This window comes from Hemitrygon akajei, chromosome 14 (genome assembly GCF_048418815.1).
Source record: "Hemitrygon akajei chromosome 14, sHemAka1.3, whole genome shotgun sequence".
Lineage (NCBI taxonomy): Eukaryota > Metazoa > Chordata > Chondrichthyes > Myliobatiformes > Dasyatidae > Hemitrygon > Hemitrygon akajei.
This window is the reverse complement of record NC_133137.1, coordinates 68,273,077-68,292,895: the sequence shown is the minus strand read 5'-3', so window position 1 is coordinate 68,292,895 and position 19,819 is coordinate 68,273,077. Positions and strand designations below refer to the sequence as shown.

Sequence of the window (19,819 nt, the reverse complement as noted above, 5' to 3'; positions counted from 1 at the left end):
GGGAAAACCCGAAAGTTCTCTCTCCAGCACTCGTTGCTTGAGCATGTACAGTCTATTTTTTCTTGTCATTATTCCCTAAACAATACAGTATAACAACTATTTACATATCATTTACATTGTATTAGGTATTAAAAGTAATCTAGAAATGACTTAAAAGTACATGCAGTCCCCGGGTTATGAATGAGTTCCGTTCCTGAGTCCGTCTTTAAGTCAGATTTGAAGTCGGAACAGGTACATCCGGTATTATTTAGTGTCAGTTAGTCAAACATTTTTCTTAGTATATAGTACATATTTTACCTTTCTATGCATATAAATCACTTAAGAAACATACATATTTCAATAATTTAACCACTGCGTTGCTTAGTAATAATTGTAGCTTTCATCAGGGCAGGGCTTTTCATATGCTCTATTAAAATTGTTCCGATCGTTGACCAATTGTAGCCTAATGCTTTTCCAATGACCGATGGCATTTCACCTCTTTCCAATTGCTTTATTACTTCCACCTTATTTTCAATCACGATCATGATTATTTTCGTGAACAGAGACACCGCAGATTCAGAGCTGTGACACCAGGTCCTAATGTCCACCGCATGGAGACACGTTAAATAAAGTCCGGGTTTCCGCTGGGTCCTGAAGAACACCGCAATGATACATGTTAAATAAGGGACTTGAGCATCTGCGAATTTTGGTATCCGCGGGGGGTCCCGGAACCAATCCCCCGTGGATTAGTAGGGCTGACTGTAATAAAGTAGCATTTGTGGATTCAATGTCAATTCAGAAATCGGATGACAGAGGGGAAACAGCTGCTTCTGAATTGTTGAGTGTGTCCTTCAGGCTACTGTACCTCCTCCCAGATGGTGGCAATGAGAACAGGGCCTGTCCTGGGTGTCGGGATCCTTAATGATAGATGCCACCTTTTTGAGGCATTTCTCCTTGAAGGTATCCTGGATACTATGGAGAATATTGTTCACTATGGAGAATATTGTTCACAATGGAGCTGACTGAGCTTACAACTGTCTGCAGCTTATCTTGATCCTGTGTAATAGACTTGAGACTTTATAATAAAAAAGTTATCAGCAATTAATCAATTTAACAACAACATGTGAAACATTCTATGTCCATTGAATGTAAATTGAGTGAACTACTGATCCTAGGCTAAAAGATCACATTCCATTAAAATTAATGCACTACATTTCCTCAATGTGCAAATTCCAAATTGGTATTGTTTCATCTATAGCCCAGACACTGAAATATTGTTTGAAAATGGCAGGAAGTAATTTAATTTTAAAAAGTGTGAGAAAACAAAGTGTTTGCTCAGAACCATAAGATACCAGAGAGAATCGACCTGTGGCAACTGAGTTTCAGTTGATAGGTTATCATCTTTTAACATATGTTCTCTCTCTATAACTGCAGTCTGCTGGAGGTCTCAGTTGTAATGTGCCTTTGCATTTCAGCTTGAAATATTTGGTCTCGGGTTGAGGTATTTGGTTTCATTGAGGTTGGTTTTCACTGGTAGTTAGCTCCTGGGCCTACAGAAGATCAATAACAGCTGTAGTGACCATAGCAGTGGTATGTTTTGGACTTGCATTACCATTCACTGCAGCATAGAAGAAGCTGGAGATCAGGAACACACTAGAAGTTTGGTGTGCATGCTGCCCCTGAACTTGACTCTTTATTAAGACCAGGGATGTTCTGTAGATGACTGAGCTGAGGACCCAGATACATTTTTTGTATCTGGGCTCTCGGCATTATGGTCGAGATCGTTGGCATGCCAAGTTGCAGCCTCATCATCTTGGGTTATTGATTTTCATTTGAAAGATTTTAGATTAATCTTTTTTCTTAATTATTGGGAGCTTTATGCTTTTAAACATTAAGTTCTTATTTTTTCCCCAATATCTGCTCACCTCTGCCATCAGATTTCTGAACAAACCACGAACCCATGAATGCTACCCCATTATTCCTCCTTTGAGCTATTTATTGAATCTTGTCTTGAATTTTTTTAATGTCATGCACTGTACTGCTGACACAAAAGAGCAAATTTTACATCATATGTCAGTAATAATTAACCCGATTCTGACCACTCACACCCTCACAGTCAGGCCACAGAGACGGTACTGTCAGAATATTCACTGTGCAGCCTCAGAAGTTTAGTTTAGCTACAGGGTTAGCCTGGGAGGGGGTTCTCCATATGCTCCAGCATTTCTGTAAAGCCGCTGATTCAATTTGCCTGACCCACATTCAATGCTGCTTAATTCTGACTCCATCTGAAGCCTTTCCTCCAGTTTATCAAATGGTGATTTCCTTTTTTATTATGTTACACAATTAGTATTGATCAGTACTAACAGGAAAAAGAATTTGAAGAGCAGCTTATAATACACTACTTGCAGGAATAATTTAGAAGGGGCAAAAATAAATATAAATGTTTTACTGAGTATCTCCATCATTATATGAGTAGTGCTGTGATAGACAACTAATCCTGCATGATTGTTTAATGCTTACCGTTGCCCACTTAAAAAAATGCTGCATTGAAAATGGAGGAATAATTATTGCCAGCTCACTGAAAACAATGTAATCAGAAAATGTTAAGATATGCATACATTGTTAAAAACTTGAACTGTAATATCTAATAAAATAGAGAATGACAGTACTCTAATTTTAAACAGGCAGTGACTCTTAACAAAGGTTTGATTTGCATATGAAGTAAACTATTACAGCGTTGTTTATCTCAAAAAATCATAAAATCTGCCTTGTGTGTTCTGATTTATGAGCTATTGTGTACTAAGTTGATATATTTTTGTGTTCAGAGCTGTGGATAACATAAACTCTTCTTTTTAACTTGGCAGAATATCATCACAGAGCATGAAATTAGAAATATTTCTTGTGCTGCTCAGGACCCTGAAGATCTTTCCACCTTTGCCTACATCACTAAAGACTTAAAGTCGACTCACCACTATTGTCATGTATTCAGTGCTTTTGATGTGGTCAGTCTCTCGCTATTTTTCATCTTTTTGTTTTGAATTTCAATAGAGTTTCTGGTGTGATTTTTTTTCTTCCCCTGTATGTGGATCACATTTCATTAGCGAGGGATCAATTTCAGGGGTTGGTCTGCACTCACTTCTGATGCAACCAATGTGCTCTGTTTATTGGTTCAATTAATTTCTGCATAAATTGGATTCATGGAGCCATTGACAAAGATTGCAATTGTTCCAGTTGTATAAGAATTACTGATATACAGTACCACTGCGTATATTCTTAGTCCTCGCATGTAAAGTGTACTGCCTTAATATTGACCCACAACCGAAACAAGGTCTGATATCTGTGTTCCAATTACACTCCATGACCACTATATTAGGTAGATCTATACATCTGCTTGTTAATGCAAATACCTAACCAGCCAATCATGTGGCAGCAACTCAATATATAAAAGCATGCAGACGTAGTCAAGGGGTTCTTTTGTTCAGGCCACACATCAGAATGGGAAGGAAATGTATTTCATATCATATGTCTGCTTCCTGTCAGCTTGAATTAGTTTGGCCATTCTTCTCTGACCTCTCTCATTAACAAGGCATTCCTGCCCACAGATTTGCTGCTCAATAATGTTTTGTTTTTGTTTTTCTAAGTGACTTTGATAGTTGGTGCCAGACAAGGTGGTTTGAGTATCTCAGAAACTGTTGATTTCCTGTGATTTTCACACAGAAGTCTCTAAATTTTATAGAGAATGGTGCAAAAAGAATCCAAAAAAAGTGTTGCTGAGCAGCAAATCTGTGGGCAAAAATGCCTTGTTAATGAAAGAGGTCAGAGGAGAATGGCCAGGCTGATTTAAGCTGATAAGGTGGCAGTAGCTCGAAAAACTGAATGTTACAAAATTACTGTGGAGAGGAGCATCTCTGAATGCAGAGTACATTGAAGCTTGAATGCAGCAGCAGAAGACCACACCAGGTTCCACTCCTGTACCTAACTGAAGTGGCCATTGAGTGCATATTATTAACTGACAAGTCAATGTTACTATTTTCAAAAGAGTAACATTTACTTAATATTGAAATTGCTCTGGTCAAGCAATGAACTTTTGAGGATTACACTGGAAGTAAGGAAAGCCCTGCAACCCTCAAGTTTTTGTATGAAATGGTGAATTAAGTAATGTACATTATAATTTTGGTGGCCAAATGAATTGCGTTAAAATTGTATTAAATAAGGAGAGTTTTACTTTAATGTGGGTCATTGACCTTCGTACATTCTTCAGTGGTCATTTAAATTAGTTCCCAAGTGTATGTTACTTCATATTTTATATTTACAAGACCTCATATGACAACTTTTTTAATAAAATAATTCAATGAATGGATATTTGAATGAATATTTATGTATCTCCAACGAATAAAAACACACAATTGACAATTGCTCATGGCTATCCTTTGGAACACTCATGCCAATCTTCTCAGCAACAGCCAGTGTTCTAACTGAAACCTTTTCCCATAATGTTTTTCATATTCCTCACAATGTTACAATTCAGAGATGAACAAAGTATTCATATTCCTGATGTTCAGGCTGATTGTGTGGCGCAGCTGGTGGTCAGATTATGTGAAAAATGCATTCCAGTCATGAATCTTTAAACTCTGCTGAGTGAAGCTGTTACTGCACACTTGCACAGCAGTTATCATCACAGAATAAACTGCTTGCTGTTTGTTAGCCACTAAATTACCCTGTACACTTTGTGGATGGATAAAATATAACCTAACCTGCATTAAAAGTGTTAGTACTTTATAAAATCTTGATATTTTGTATATATAAATTGGAAATATGTAGAAATTAAATAAAAACTTTTAACTACTTTCTGTGATTCTCAAAAACAAGGATGAAGTTTAAATGCAAACTTAGATTCACCATAATTGAAGTGAGACTGGGTAGTGTGGGAACCTGGGGCAGTGTTTGAACTGATCTTAAAGGTTGCAAGAATTGTTTTGTGTTTTACAGGCATTCTAGCTACTTCCAGTGGCCATATTTGATTTACTCTCACCATTTTAGACAAAGGCAAGAATATAGACACATATTTGTGATCTCTAAATGTGTGTATTTTCCAGCCAAGGTTCCATCCACTTTCAGTAGGGTAGTAAGCAGATTTCACTTTTGAAATTGGCAAGATTTGGCATAAGTGTACATATTGGAGGTAGTGTGAGCTAAAATGAATGCCACTGCTGCAAAAACAACCTAACAGAATCAAAAATAAAGCTGCTGTGGGAAAGATTGTTTCCATGGAGATATGGTCTTGCAGTTAATTTCCTTTTGGGGAGTAATAAGCACATTAAGATATTAGAAATCTCAATTTTGAGAAGTGTTGATAAGATGCAACCTTTGAATCATAATTTATGTTGCATTGCCTTGAGCAATGTACAATTCGGTAGTGTGTATAATCTGTCAAAAATAATTACTGGATTATTTATTTAGATATTAATGCCTTGTGATGTCAAATCACCATCCTGTTGAGAGAAAATAGCAACAAGAAAAACAATTTTGGTATTAAGCTGCTGGAACATGAATTCAAAGTAATATTAGGTCTGATTGACTTGGCTTTATTGATGAAACCTGGCAGTTTTAATCTAATACTTCGACTTTAAATAAGCAAAATCAAAAAATGTGATCAGGTGGAGCATTCATCACTCCAATTTTGATAATATGAATTACAATAAAAATAAGACCAAGTGTTTTCCTTGTTGGTGATACTGAAGATAGGAAATCATTAATTATTAACATTGGATGGTGCACTGTGATTATTTTTCTTAAATTGTCTTCAAAGTGCTCATAGAAATCCAACATGTTTTCTCTCACCAGAATTTAGCCTATGAGATCATTTTAACTCTGGGACAAGCCTTTGAAGTGGCTTATCAGTTGGCTCTGCAAGCCAGAAAAGGTGGCCATGGCCCGCCAACAATGCAAGACAGCCTTGAAAGCAAAGCTGGCAAACCCATCCCAAAGCCTCGAGCAAGTATCCGGAAATCTGTGGTAAGAGACTAATAAGCAGATAGATGTTTTGCAACAAGATGGACCCTCTTCTGCCTGTAATTGGCACCAAAGAAGTCTTGGCATCCTACATCTGAGACGACACGTCTCCTGATCTCAGTTGGAAGCAGAATTGCTCAACATGCAGTAAACAGTCAGAAGAAGTTCCAGTTAACAATGACCTTTCTATAGTAATTATACAAATGAATTGCCATGTGAAATGTGTGTGGTTATACGTGCTGCTGGGAGCTGTTACAGACAGTAAATCAAGACTGAGGTTTCTCCAATGGGACCTGTAGCAAGCCCAAGCTTGCCTTTGTCACCAACAAAGGAGTTGTAATCAGTCCAAGAAATTCATTTGCTGGCACTGTGTTAATCATTAATCATATGGGCTTTCTAAACTCTGCCATTTATCAGTGAATGAGCAGAGGAAATGGCAAATTATTTATAATCTAGTCTTCTGAGCACTAATATTTGAATATGAATTAATTGAAACTATTTCTTTTTATTTTGCTTCAAGGTGCCCAGTGCCATTTTTTGGGAAGGTGATTAAGCAGTGACCTCTGTACCTCCTGTGCCCAGTTGTAAGGCTGAATGGGCCAGAAGCCTGGTAGCAAGCTGCTGGCTCGTTCTCCTCGCCCAGGCTTGGTATCCAGGGTAGATTTAAATATGGCTAAATGCAACACTCATGCCACGTAGCTAATGTAGATTGTTAGTTTAATAATGTGCAACATGGAAAAAAATACACCAGCTCAAACACATTTCTGCTTGAATGCAGTCTGTCTTCCAACTCTTTAATGATTCCAGCTAACAGAAAGTGGTGCTTGAAGACTAAACGTAGATTTAATAGCTGGCTACACAAGTACATTAGATCAAATTACAGGGATGATAGTTCAGATTTGATTCAAAGATGTCCTTAGTTTTGTCCCCAAAATCTGCAGGAATTCTTCAGCTTCATGAATGTTGAAGGCTGGGCCAGATAATCTTTAAAATGCACCTTGTTTCAAACGGGTTAGGACCTGCTGTTAGATATGTCAGAGATAACTGGAACTGCCTCATGAATAAGATGTGAGGGCATTTATTGATGCTGTTTTTACTATCTTTAGTTTCTTACCCTCTTCAGTTTATATTAAACAAAAAAAATTTGAACTTTATAATTCACAATCTAATTATACTAATAAAATTAATAACGGATTTACACAGCACTCAGGTCTTCCCCCTTCCCACTAGCACCAGTTCCACCCCCATTCAAACCGCACTCCACAGCCATCAAAGAGCAGTTTAAACAGTCAAAATTTAAAAAAAATTAAAAATCTTGCACTTTGTAACAGGTGCGAAGGACAATTAAGCTCGGTATGGTACCTCACATTCTGATGAATGACAATAGTTTAGTGTCTGAGAAGCAGAACAAGCCATCCTTCCCCCCCCACCCCTGCCATTGCATCTGTTCATCAAAGACTTTCTGCTTATGTCCAGTAATTGACAAACTCTTAGTTTCTAGTATACAGCTCAAACACTTGCAAATACTTCTCACTGTAAGATGAATGAAGCTTAGCTACTGTATAAAAAATAATAAACTAAAATTGTATCCTATGCCTTGGTGTAAAAAAAATCACCACTGCACAAGTAAATCCAGCTTAACAGTCCTGTAAATAGAAGTTGTTAAAACAGCTCTTGAGAAATTCAGAAATTTGAAGAAGACTTAGTGTTTTCTGGCAAAAATCAGATTCAAATATATTTCTGAGGCCTTTAATTTGAAGAGGAGTGTGTTCAAGATTAAATGAGTAGATCTGATTTATTGTTAAACTTGAATTCAACCTTAGTGTCAGTTGGAGCAACAGGAACAGATTATAATAATATTCTCTAATCTGTTAATCAAACAAATTTGTTTTATTGTCAACAGCCTTGTCCATGTCTGCTCCATCTTCTTGTGTTGCTGTGCCACTATCTTTGCTTTCTGTTACCTGTATGCAGGCAATTTATTTTAATAGTCCTGAGCTGAGGCATCCTTTCTGAACACTTGCGCAGTCGGCATATTCAGGCAGTTCAGGAAACAGATGATTAATGAGAGAATCATTCCTGGATTTTGCTTGCGAATTGCCTGTTCTGGCCTCATTCACAGCGCTGCTGGTTATTAATAGCATTCACGCGCTGCGGGCAAAACTCCACAGCTTCCCCATAAATTTCCAATATGACAGCTTGGCCTCGCCCTGTTGAAAATAGCAGTATATTTTATTATCACTAATATGGAACATCAGTAAAGCACCCCACAAGTGAGTAACTGGTGTTAAAGGCAGCTAAAAATGTCCTAAATGGTCTGATCATAAATTGCACGGTCACATTGACATCACTAGCCATACGCACTAAGATTACTCATTCAGCTGATGGCTAGGATGAAGTCTAAAATTTGTATATTGAGCAAACATTGAAAATGGTAAAGGATAAGCTACTTTGGCAAAGACCCAGTTAGAAACCATGCACCAGTTCCTATTACACTGATGCTGTGATGAGGCACATCAGCTTCTTGAGCTTCTCCCGAGTGAAAGCTGCTCGGTTCAATCTTAGGCATCATGTAGCATTTCCCCTGTGAATAGTAAGTTGCTGCGCCTGTTTTTCTTTAATTGAATCCCGCCACTTTCTTAGCTTAATGGGGGTTTTTAGTTTCTCAAGAACTGTAGAGTAAGTCACCTTAAAATGAAAGAGTCAAGCCATTTGTTCCAAATCACCTCCCAATACTCTCAATATTCCACTCAGGAGTCAAAGATAGAGCGTTTGCTGGGCTCAAGCATGCAACAACTGAGTAGGAAGTTATCAATCAGAATCAGTTTTAATATCACTGACATGTATCGTGAAATTTGTTTTACAGCAACAGTACATTGCCACACGTAGGAATAAAAACAATAAGTTACCGTAAGAAGTGTATATAAAAAAATAAATTAAATAGGAAGTGCAAAAAGAAAGGGGAAACATAATGAGGAAGGTGTTCATGGGCTCATCGTCCATTTGGAAATCTGATGGTGGAGGAGAAGAAGCTGTTTCCGAAACATTGAGTGTGTGTCTTCAGGCTCCTGTAGCACCTGCTTGAGGTCGCAATGAGAGAAGGGCAGAGATAGATGACGAGGGTCCGTAATGATGGATGCTGCCTTTTTGAGGCATTGACTTCTGCAGTTGTCCTGGATCCTGAGGAGGCTAGTCCCCATGCTGGAGCTGGAGTTTATGATCTCCTGCTGCTTTTTCTGATCCTGCACAGTGGCCTCTCCATACCACATGGCGATGCAACCAATTGGAATTCCTTCCACAGTACAACTGTAAAGAAAAATATTACTGAGTCCTTGATGACGTCCCAAGCCTCCTCAAACTCCAAGTGAAAAATTAGTAACTGTTGTGCTTCTTTGTAATTGCCTCACTATGTTGTGGCATAGGATAGATCTTCAAAGATGTTGCAGCCAGAAACTTGAAACTGCTCACCTTTTCTACTTCTGATGCCTCTGAGGACTGGTGTGTATTCCCTTGACTTCCCCTGCCTGAAGTCTACAATCAATTCTATGGTCTTGCGTTGAGTGCCAGGTTGTTGCTGTGACAACACTCAACCAGCTGATCTCTCACCTGTACACCACCTTGTCACCATCTGGAGTTCTGCCAACAATAGTTGAGTCATCGGCAAATATATGGATGGCATTTGAGCTGTGCCTAGCCACACAGCTGTGGATGTATAGAGAGTAGAGCAGTAGGCTAAGCACACATCCCTGCGATGCACCAGTGTTGAATGTCAATGAGGACCGAGTGTAGTTTCCAATCTGCGTAGACTGGTCTCCTGGTGAGGAAGTGAAGGATTGAGTTGCAGAGGAGGTACCGAGCCCAGATTTTTGTGCCTTTTGATTACAGCTGAGGGAATGATTGTGTTGAATGCTGAAGAAGGATGAAGATTAGAAATAAGGTATTAGAAATGGATCTGTGCTTCTCTTTGGCAGACTAGCTGAGAAAGATATTAGCCAGTAGGGCGGAGTGCTATTAATCTGCCAGTGTATCTCCCCCAAGCTTGTAACAGAAGCCAGGGTAGTTGTAAATCTAAAGTCTGACTTCAGAATTGTGAATAGCAGATGGTAAGGTTAAATATTGTCTCTTATCTGTTGTTCTGACTGGAATACTATTGTATCCCAGAGAGCTGCAATGCAGGTTTGAATTTGATGCTTTATTGGAAGACGGTGAACCAATTTATACTGTGCTTAATTTATTTCCAGCATACTTGTTCTTTGACATACTTGTTGTCTGGAGATTTATTGCTGAAGGAAGAGTAGAGAAGACCTAAATAGAAGGAGAACATAGCAGAACCATGGACACATGACCCAATATTAATGGCAGAGCCTTGTCTGTACTGAGTTGCCTCCCTTCTTGCATAGCAAATGGGCACCCTAACAGGGATAATAATGCCAGGAGATTTTCCAACCATTGGGGTTAGGGGCGGGCATCCTTTGAGTGGGAAGGTGGGTATGATGTTGGAAAAGGGGTTAGAGGAGGCTAGATGTCTGTGGGATTGGGAGGAAAATTCCTACCATCAAGGTATGCCATTAAGCTGTACAATCAGTGGGCTTTACCTCTGTGTAGTAGTCCAAGCTGTTTATTAATCATCCAGAGAATGCAGCAGACTCTATAGTATTGGTTGTCATTTCGCCTCTGTGACACACCCACAGTAGGTTGCACCTCTTTATTTTATCCCAGTCCTGACCTACCTTAGTGTCAGAATCAGGTTTAATATCACTGGCATATGTTGTGAAATTTGTTGTTATGCAGCAGCAGCAGTACATTGCAATAGACACAGTAAGTGTGTATGTATGTATGTGTATATATATATATATATATATATATATATATATATATATATATATTTAAAAAGTTTAATAAATAGTGCAGAAAGAGAAAAAAATAGTGAGGTAGTGTTCATGGGTTCAATGAGCATTTAGAAATCTCCCACATATAAACGATTAGATTTATATTGAAGATATTACTGCTAACCAGTTTCTCCCCCTCAGCTGATTCTGTGTGTGATTCCGCAGAAACCAGTCATCCTCCAGAGTCCATCAGTTATCCATCTCTAACTAAAAGAACTTGAAGCTCAGTATGAAAATGCATCATGTCACTGGCAATGTTGGCAGACATTCTCAGCGATGTAACATGATTTTCATTATGAGCCTTAAAAATACATTCCGTTAGAGATGGGCAGCACAAATGCTCCTTCCCTAACAAGTCATACATACCTGATGTGGTTTATTTTTTTCCAAGACCCCTGTCAACTCATGCAGTCAGGTTAATAGCTTAACAAGAATTTTACTATTTCTGAAATTATGCTAGATCAGATTATATCATAAAATATTTAACACCTGTCATATCCTGAAACCTGTCCTATCCTGAACACAGTTCACAGTTAAAGAAAAATATATATATTTTTAAACTGCATATGCTAGAAATCTAAAATATATTTAAAAAAGAACAGCAGGTCAGGCAGCTTCTGCAAAATGAGAAACGGTTAACATTTCAGGTTGAAGGCCCTTCAGAACATAATTTACAATATTTTCCAGGAAATTACTGTTTTTTTTATTGAACAGGCATTGGGAAATCATTGACAGAATATTCACTCAATAAAACATATTGTCTACCTTAATCTTTGCTTCGGTCTGCCTTTTTGTGTTAGTCTCGGTTCCAATTGAGATACTAAGTGATGATGGTGGCTTTACAGCACTCTGAATAGGTTATAGTGCTAGTATATCAGATGAGAAGATACTACCATATTTGTACAGTAGGTTAATATGTTTATGAGCAGTATATATTTAAGGTTAAAGCCACTTTAAATAAATCAAAGTCATTTAATGCAATACAAGTATATTTGATAATTTTTGAACAAATTGAAATCTTGTTTCTAATGAAAAATTGACAACCTCTTAAACTAATAGATACCTATCTGCAAGATTAAATGGTACGAGATAGGGGATTCTTCATGTGCACCTAATTTTTTTCATTATATTTTCCAAAAGTTGTGGCATTGTAGTTCAGATAGTATAACGTGCACACTCTCTTGGGCTTATTCAGGATGGCAAAAATTAGTGTTGTTTTGGTTTAAGGTTTGACTCAAAATCAGATAATAAGATTGATTATACAATTCTGAGGCATGACTATCAGTCAGTGGTCACCATTCACTTTTTCTGCCCTTTTGCAGACTGACACTGGAAATGGGTCATAATGAAGCATTACTGGCCACATGGGTTCTGCATCACAGGGCATAGATTTGACCATACACCCAACCTAGAAAAGAGGAGTTTTCTTTTTGAAGAAGCAGCCAGTGTTTCTTTTGCTTAGAAATGTTTTTTAATGATGCATATGTACAGCTATGTTGTAATTTCCACTTTATTTTTCAGGTGAAACATCCAAATAACAGATGGTCCTTAGATCATATTTACACCCCTCACAGGCCTCCCCATCCTCCTCCTCCTCTTCCTTCCAAGTTTCATCACTCTCTGCCGCACAAGTTTCAGGTTTTGTTTCTCCTTTGTGTGCATTGCCTAACCGGCCCCTCCCTGCGTTTTGTTCATTGACTGGCACATTTCGTTATTTACTGTACAAGGCTAAAATTCATCTTGACTGATATCTTATTATACAACTTTGAACTAGTGTTTTGTGATTCATTCCACACTAATATAATGGAAAACAGAGCAGGATATTGTTCTAAGGCTTTAATGGGCTCAAATTCAAGAAAGACTAATGTGGGCTTCTGTTCCCAAACCTGAAAACTGTTCAATCTGTCCTTCTAGTAAACACCACAATATTAATTTAATCTCAGATTTATAATTGGCTCTTGAGTGAACGTTCTGTATTTCATTATAGAGCCTTGGTGTTCAATTATTTCTAGAATGATGAGTATAAAATAATTACATGCATTAAAATAGAATATTAAACACTGAGACCCATTGCTTCTTATGGAGTCACAGCACCACATAGCATGAATGTTTCTGCGTTTTCATCAAAGCTTGCTCAAAATTCATGTATCATATAAATTCTAATGAGAAATGAGCCCAAATTTATAAGTGATTAGACTTTGTAGGGTGTCCTGATGTCCATTTAATAATGAGTAAAACATTATTCCAACATTGCTTTAATGATATTACAACCTCAAAGTTCTGCTTCTCAGCTCTTAATTAAGAAAGGAACAAAAAGTTCTGGCTGCTTTTGGACTGATGTTGAATTTTAGCCTAGACAGTTTTCATTGCTCATTATTAACACCAGAAAACATTGACTTCATTACAGACATTTCCAACTGACCTTTTTTTTGTGAAGTGTGCAGTGTGAAAGCATGTGAAACTTGTATTCCTTGTGTATTATTACTTCCTTGGCGTCTTAGTTACTTTCAGAATGCCCAGCAGTCTTACATTGCATATGATCTATAAGGAGCAGTCTTCTGGTCAAAGCCATTTATATTAAAGCTAGTACTGAGTTATGAGAGACTCTTAACTTTGAGAAAAGAAATGTGATGTTTGGCACACTAAAAAATACAGTTCAGACAAAGAATGTCTGTAGGGAACATAGATCCATTAGTATTTGGATTCTTGTAGAATTTTGAGCTGTTGTATTGTTCAGTAACAGATGGTCCCACATACTTAAAAAGTTCAAAATTATTCCAAACCACATGTAACCTCTCTAAATGCAGCACTATACTAATCTTTAATTTTATCCTTCATAGTCAAATTCAGATCAATTATTAAACTACTTTCTTGTCTTGGACCTTACAGGAAGCTTACTAATGTGACATTGGAAATTAGTGCTTTAATTGGGCATTTTTCAAACTTGTTTGAATTACAGCTTTTCTTTCTTTTAGATTGCCATATCTGGGATTAACGAGTAGCTCCAGGGAAATCTATATCCACCGCTGTGGATTTAACCTTGTTAAATCTGCCCCATGCTATTCTGTTGGTTAATATAAAATGATGGTTTGAGTATATGGAACTGGACAGTGTTTATCTTGTTGCAAATAGGCTTGCTTTGTAAACAGGATATTTGGTACATCAAATATCCATTTGATTCCTCATTCCTGGAATCTGTTTGATGCACTATTTCTGAATCCTGTAATTTGGTCACACCAGACTAAAAGCTTTCCTTAACCCACTTGACAGTAATCTCCATGTTGCACCTTCCAGGTATTCAGATGTTTTGATCAGAACCAGGTTTATTGCCACTGACATATGTCGTGAAATTTGTGTTTTGCGGCAGCAGTACAGTGCAAGACATTAAGAAAAATTACAATGTTACAAAAACTAATGAAGAAAATAATGAATTTGTAAGCTAGATGATGGGTTTTGTACTAATCTGTTAAGTAAATAATTGAAAGTATAGTGGAGAAGCAAACCCATTCTTGAGTTTTATTTGTTGCTATAGTTTATATATATATTAATATATCTTGATTCCACACAGTCTTCATGGAAGGTGCTTCAATATATCTGTTTTACTCAGGTTATAGATAAATGCCTTAACATACAAGTTACACTGTAGTTGATTAGTGTTTTTTTTAAATGATGTATTGTTTACGCACAATAACAATGAATTGTGCTGTGGTGAGATTTCCCCTTTAACAGTTTTAATCGCACCGTCTCTAGGAGATGCAGAATGGTAATAAGCCGGATACCAACAACGAATGGTCTTTTTTTACATGATTTCATCAAAGACCAGTTTCTGTAAAACACTAGGTACGTGTCTTTTGCAGCTGGCCTATGCTGTAATCGTCTAAATAGTATAATTTAAAATAAGCACAAAGCAATTCACGTTACTAAAATTCCAAGCATCGTGCAGCAGTGGGTGTGGGGTGTGAAGTTGCGGATTGAGTGTCCAGTTCTGTTTCTTTATTACTTTTCTTTCTTTTGCTTTCCTTTCAAATGCTTTTTCCTCATCACACGAGTGAATGGACTACTACCTAGTAATCTGTATTGAAGCAGTTGGTAATGCTGTGTTAAAGTGGCCTGGGGTGAACCTGTCTCTGTTTTTTCCTTTGTTCCCTACCTCACCTGTGCAGAAATGCCTGACTTTCCTGGTGGACCAACTGAGTTCAGGAGCGTCTCTGTGTGGGAAGTTGCACATCCAGCTCTGCAACCTACCACAGCAGTCATCTTGTGATGGTGCACCTGCTGCACACCATGTTGCAGTTGGTGACCATTTTGTTTAGCTGTTAGTTTAATTCATGTCAAAGGTACCTTAGAGTTATTGCTTGTCCTACATCATCCCTAGAATCAAACTCAAAAATAATATAATTTATCTTCTAAATTAGTGTAGACTCCCAAAAATGGAAAAAAAATCACATCACCTACAAGTCATAAAGGCCTTTCAGAAGCACTCTTATTAACGCCAATGTTCCCTACAGACCAAACAGTGCAGTCAGTTGATCCATCACTTCAAACTTCTGCAGTGTAGTTAATCTATTTATCTAGCTAGCAAAACTTCAGCTGTAAGTTTAAAAAAAATTGGCAGCATTTTTGCATGATGTTATAAACATAGTCGAGTGTTATCCCTGCCTAAGCAATCATGACACTTCAGTAATGATTAAAATGCTAAGAACTTATTCTCTGAAAAAATTGCACTGCATTAGTGTAAAAGTTTTTATAGTGTACTCAGTAAAATAAACATTTATTTTGAATTTAATTGATGTGAAAGAGCAGCTCTACACAAATGCATACATAATATATTATTAATATTAATATTTATTTTAATTATTTTGTGGATAGAAAACTAATACATATTTCAGATGACTGAAGGTGTGTGTGTGTGTGTGTGTGTGTGTGCGCGCGCGCAAACAGGCTGTACTTGTTGAAATGTTCCCCCACCCTCCCGGCATCCGATATACCTGAGATGTTCAGTACGTACGGAAGCCAAGTTTAACATTCGTATAGCCGAGGAAGTCGTGATTTGTTGTTAATAAAACATAACTACTGTTTTTTTCAGTAGAATTGAAATATAATATTTCCTCTCTTTATGTCATACAGAATTTGGATATGATAGTTTGTGGAGAGAGTAAAATTGTATTAGATGTATGAATTTTTATGAGTCATATTTTATTGATACATAAAGGAAATGCCCAGTTAATGAAGCAGTTTTTTCTCTTTTGTCTACAGATTGATCAACCTCTTCTGGAACAAAAGACTCATACTAATGTACCATGGATTGTGGAACCAGTGCAAGAATCAAAAAGGGGAATGAATACCAAGTATGAGACCACAATATTCTAAGCCCCATGTCTCATTCTCCTCTGTCTGTGCCTTCGCACTCTTGAGCAATCACTGCAAGCAGCACATTTTGTCTCCTCTGGTGACCTCTGGCCCAGCGGAGAGGAAACTTGCACTCGCTGAGTGACCTTTATACAGTTACTGTCATCACTGCATGAAGCTGCTTTTCTCCTTGACATTCTTCCCACCGTAGCAACAGGAACAACACAGACACACGACATCTATCTTTAGGTTACTTACAAACTAATCCATCAGAAGGACTTAAAGTGATGCTGTGTCAAGATTTTTCTCCGTCTCAGTGTAACATTTTTCTTCAATCTTTTCCGGCTCATCACAAATTTAGAAGATTTCAGTGAACTCTCTCTAACTCTGAAATTCTCTTCTGTCCATGTGATCACTTCAATGCTGCTAAAAGCTAACAAAAAGTCAAAAGCTTTTTTTAAATCCCTTTGGACTAATACTTTTTAACTAAAAGCTGCAGTTTATGAATTGCAGCCTTTGGGATAATTTTAAAAAAATGGCTAAAGCTAAAAATCTTTCAATGACTGCTTTCATTTTGAAATGACTGCACTGTTTTGGTGGTTTACTAACTGCTTTAGGCAATTGTTGTGAATTTCACTATTGTTTAATGGAAATTTCACAGCACATTTATTCAATTCCTGCAGAATTTCTAGCCCTTGTTTTAAATTCAGATCTGTGCTGATGATAATGTTGTGATTTATTTTTTTTAAGTGACGTGGTACTGCAAAATTTAGTATGGGAATATTGTTATTTCTTTTTACTGTAACCAGTAGTGATTTTTATGACATCTTGCTCCTAAAATGTGAAAGAAGATTGTATGTTATGAAGTAAGAAACCAATTAGGAGTTTTACACAGGTGATGGTTTCCAGTCTTATTTCTAAACTGTGTATGATTCATGATTACTTTTAAAATAGCTTGTACATCAGCAATTGAGGAGTAAAATACTGGTTTTTGAAAATACTTTCACTGAGGGAGAAAAATCCTTCATTCCGATGTATCTTATTGTGATGTTGCTGAGGTTCCTTGTGGAATGCAGATGGTGTTAGTGTCTGAAACCCAACAGTGTGTTGCACTACAGACGGAGGCATACTGCATGTTCACACACAGCCCTGGGTCGACAAGCGGTCCGAGTGGCAGTGCTGAATGCAGAAGAGGTTGTCATTCAGATGAAAAATAATAACTCTCTCAAAAAATATGGTTTGCATGCATGGTTGTTGAATTTAAATGAAACCTGGCACAATTTAATCTATTTTTGTTCTGTAGTATAAAAGACAAAATTTCAGGAATAGTGACATGCTCGGCAATGTGAAGCGACTTCCACTTCCGACAAAGACTATGATCTATGACTGATTTCTCTCAAAACAAAGCAACAGATGTTTTTTTTTAAATAAACATGTGAAACCACAATCAACTGATTTACTACCTGGAGCAATCAATGTTTGTTAAATATGAGAATCATCTTTCTTCTTTGTTTGCAAAAAAAATGTAGCAGCACATAACACAATTCAGCTGCATTGCCTATTGAAAACCACATTGAGCCAAAGTTGAACTGTGGTGTGCACGGGCAGAGTTACAAACAAATGGTTTAATAACAGTTATCTGACTCTAACTGTTTAAAAAAAACTTATTGTGAATCGATTTAATGTTTATTTTAGAATCCTTATTGAACTTGTGTAATAATGGTCTTAAGTTGTTTCAATGTTACATTATTTTTATATGATATAGAAACTAAGCTGGGCTTAATGATAAAAGTCACCCAGATATAACTTAAAGGATGACTATTAGAGCTTGGGGTGTAATTGATAATCAAATGTATATTGTATGGTTGGACTGAAATTTAGTTCAATTCAGTGTTAATCTTTTAATACGGTATTACAGTACTTGAACAATGCGGTTTCCTTGTACATATTTTGCCTATTCACTGTTGATACATGTATGTAGTAATTTGGCAGTTTAAAAATAAACCCACTGTAAACATGGTACCAAAATGTATGGGGATAAAATAGTGGCCTCGCTGCAACTAATAATTGTATATATGCTTGGGCTTCCAGTTACAAATTTTGTAATTTTGTCATTATTTATATCCTGCAAAAGCACATTAAATAAACAGGATGTATAAAAATATAAATGCTTTACAATTTGTTTCCCCGTTTTGCTATATTATAAAAATATCTCCATGTTAGCTAAACAGACAAAGACTGGATATTGGTCTGATTGTGGATTGGCCGAGGGTGTATTCTCCCATTCACAGGAAAGTCTCAGATCAAATTTCATTAGTTTACAGCAAGACACAAACATTGTGAATTCCTTTATGATCCCAGAGATTACAAATTATGATGCTATTGTGAATTCACTTGGTTCTTCATTTTAAGTCAATGCTATTTCATTCACCCTTTTGAAAATATTCATTCAACTCAGTTTAGAGCATACAACCTAATTTGGAGCATATTAGATCAGCAAAGAAATTAATACCGGTGTATGGGCATACTTTATTTCTTGATTTGATATTCTTCAATAATTCAGATGAAATTTTGAACGCCACTCTAAAATACTTTTCTTTCTAAACTTGTAAATTCTTATTTACACCAATTAAGCATCAAATTGCTGCATTTGATTTCACAGGAATGAGGAACAATTGAGAAATTTGGATTAAAAAGATGTTTGATATATAGTGCAGACAGTCAAAGAATTTAAATTCCATTCAGAAAAAAAGCGCATGGGAAATATCATCATTTGTCTTTAAGTGCAGAAGTTAAAGATGGTTAGATTATGCAGTCAGCATGATGATTACAAAGTTCAAAGTAAATTTTATTAATCAAGTACATGTGTGTCACAACCCTAAGATTCATTTTCCTGCAGGCATACTACAATAAATCACTAAAAAGAATTGACAGTGGAGAAGAAAATAGAGCACGTGTAAACCAGAAAATATAAAATGGATCATAAGAACTTTTGAGTGCAGAAAGAAGTGTGACAAAAAATTTAAGTGTTGGGACCTTGGAAGTCAAAACAAGAGGAATAGTCATGGGAAATAAGGAAATGGAAAAGGCACCTACTTTGTATGTCTTCACAATCAAACACATAAAAGGTGAATCAAAAGTAATGGGTTATCAAGTGGGTAAAACAGAGAAAGACTTAAATGGCATATCTAGAGAAAAACTAAGTTGGATGAAGGCTGACAATCCCTTGGACCTGATGAGATGCATCCAACCATCATCTCCCTTAGATGCTGGAGAGGTTCCAGAGGATTGAAGAGCAGCGACTATAATACAGCTATTCAAGGGTGAGGAGAGAAGACCAGGAGCTACGGGCCCTTTGGACTAACATTGAGGCTGGAAAGTGTTGGAATTCATTATAATAAAACATAAAATGATGAGGTAGAGTTAATATTCTTTCATGACAGAGTTTCAACAAATTTATTGTGCAATATGGATAAAAGATTAGTAAGCAGACAAGGAAATGATGAGGATAAATAGGTAATTTTCAAGTTAGCAAGTTGTAATGAGGGTGTCTTGATGTTTGGTTCTCAGACCTCAACTCTCTATGGTGC

The 19,819-nt window shown here is 36.9% G+C and overlaps 1 protein-coding gene across 20 annotated transcripts in view; it reads left to right on the top strand.

Annotated features, from left to right (window-relative positions):
• Positions 1-18,397, top strand: part of anks1b (ankyrin repeat and sterile alpha motif domain containing 1B) — an 856,034-nt gene extending 837,637 nt beyond the window's left edge. For 14 of the 20 annotated variants that reach the window (XM_073066306.1, XM_073066289.1, XM_073066296.1 and 11 more), the window contains 4 exons: positions 2,844-2,981; positions 5,824-5,994; positions 12,402-12,518; positions 16,137-18,397. In XM_073066306.1, the coding sequence (XP_072922407.1) occupies positions 2,844-2,981; positions 5,824-5,994; positions 12,402-12,518; positions 16,137-16,250 (540 nt within the window). In that variant the 3' untranslated portion in view covers positions 16,251-18,397. Of the gene's footprint in view, positions 1-2,843; positions 2,982-5,823; positions 5,995-12,401; positions 12,519-14,630; positions 14,721-16,136 lie in introns of all 20 variants that reach the window. The other 6 variants (XM_073066305.1, XM_073066292.1, XM_073066308.1 and 3 more) reach the window with 3 other exon arrangements.
• Positions 18,398-19,819: the final 1,422 nt, after the last annotated feature.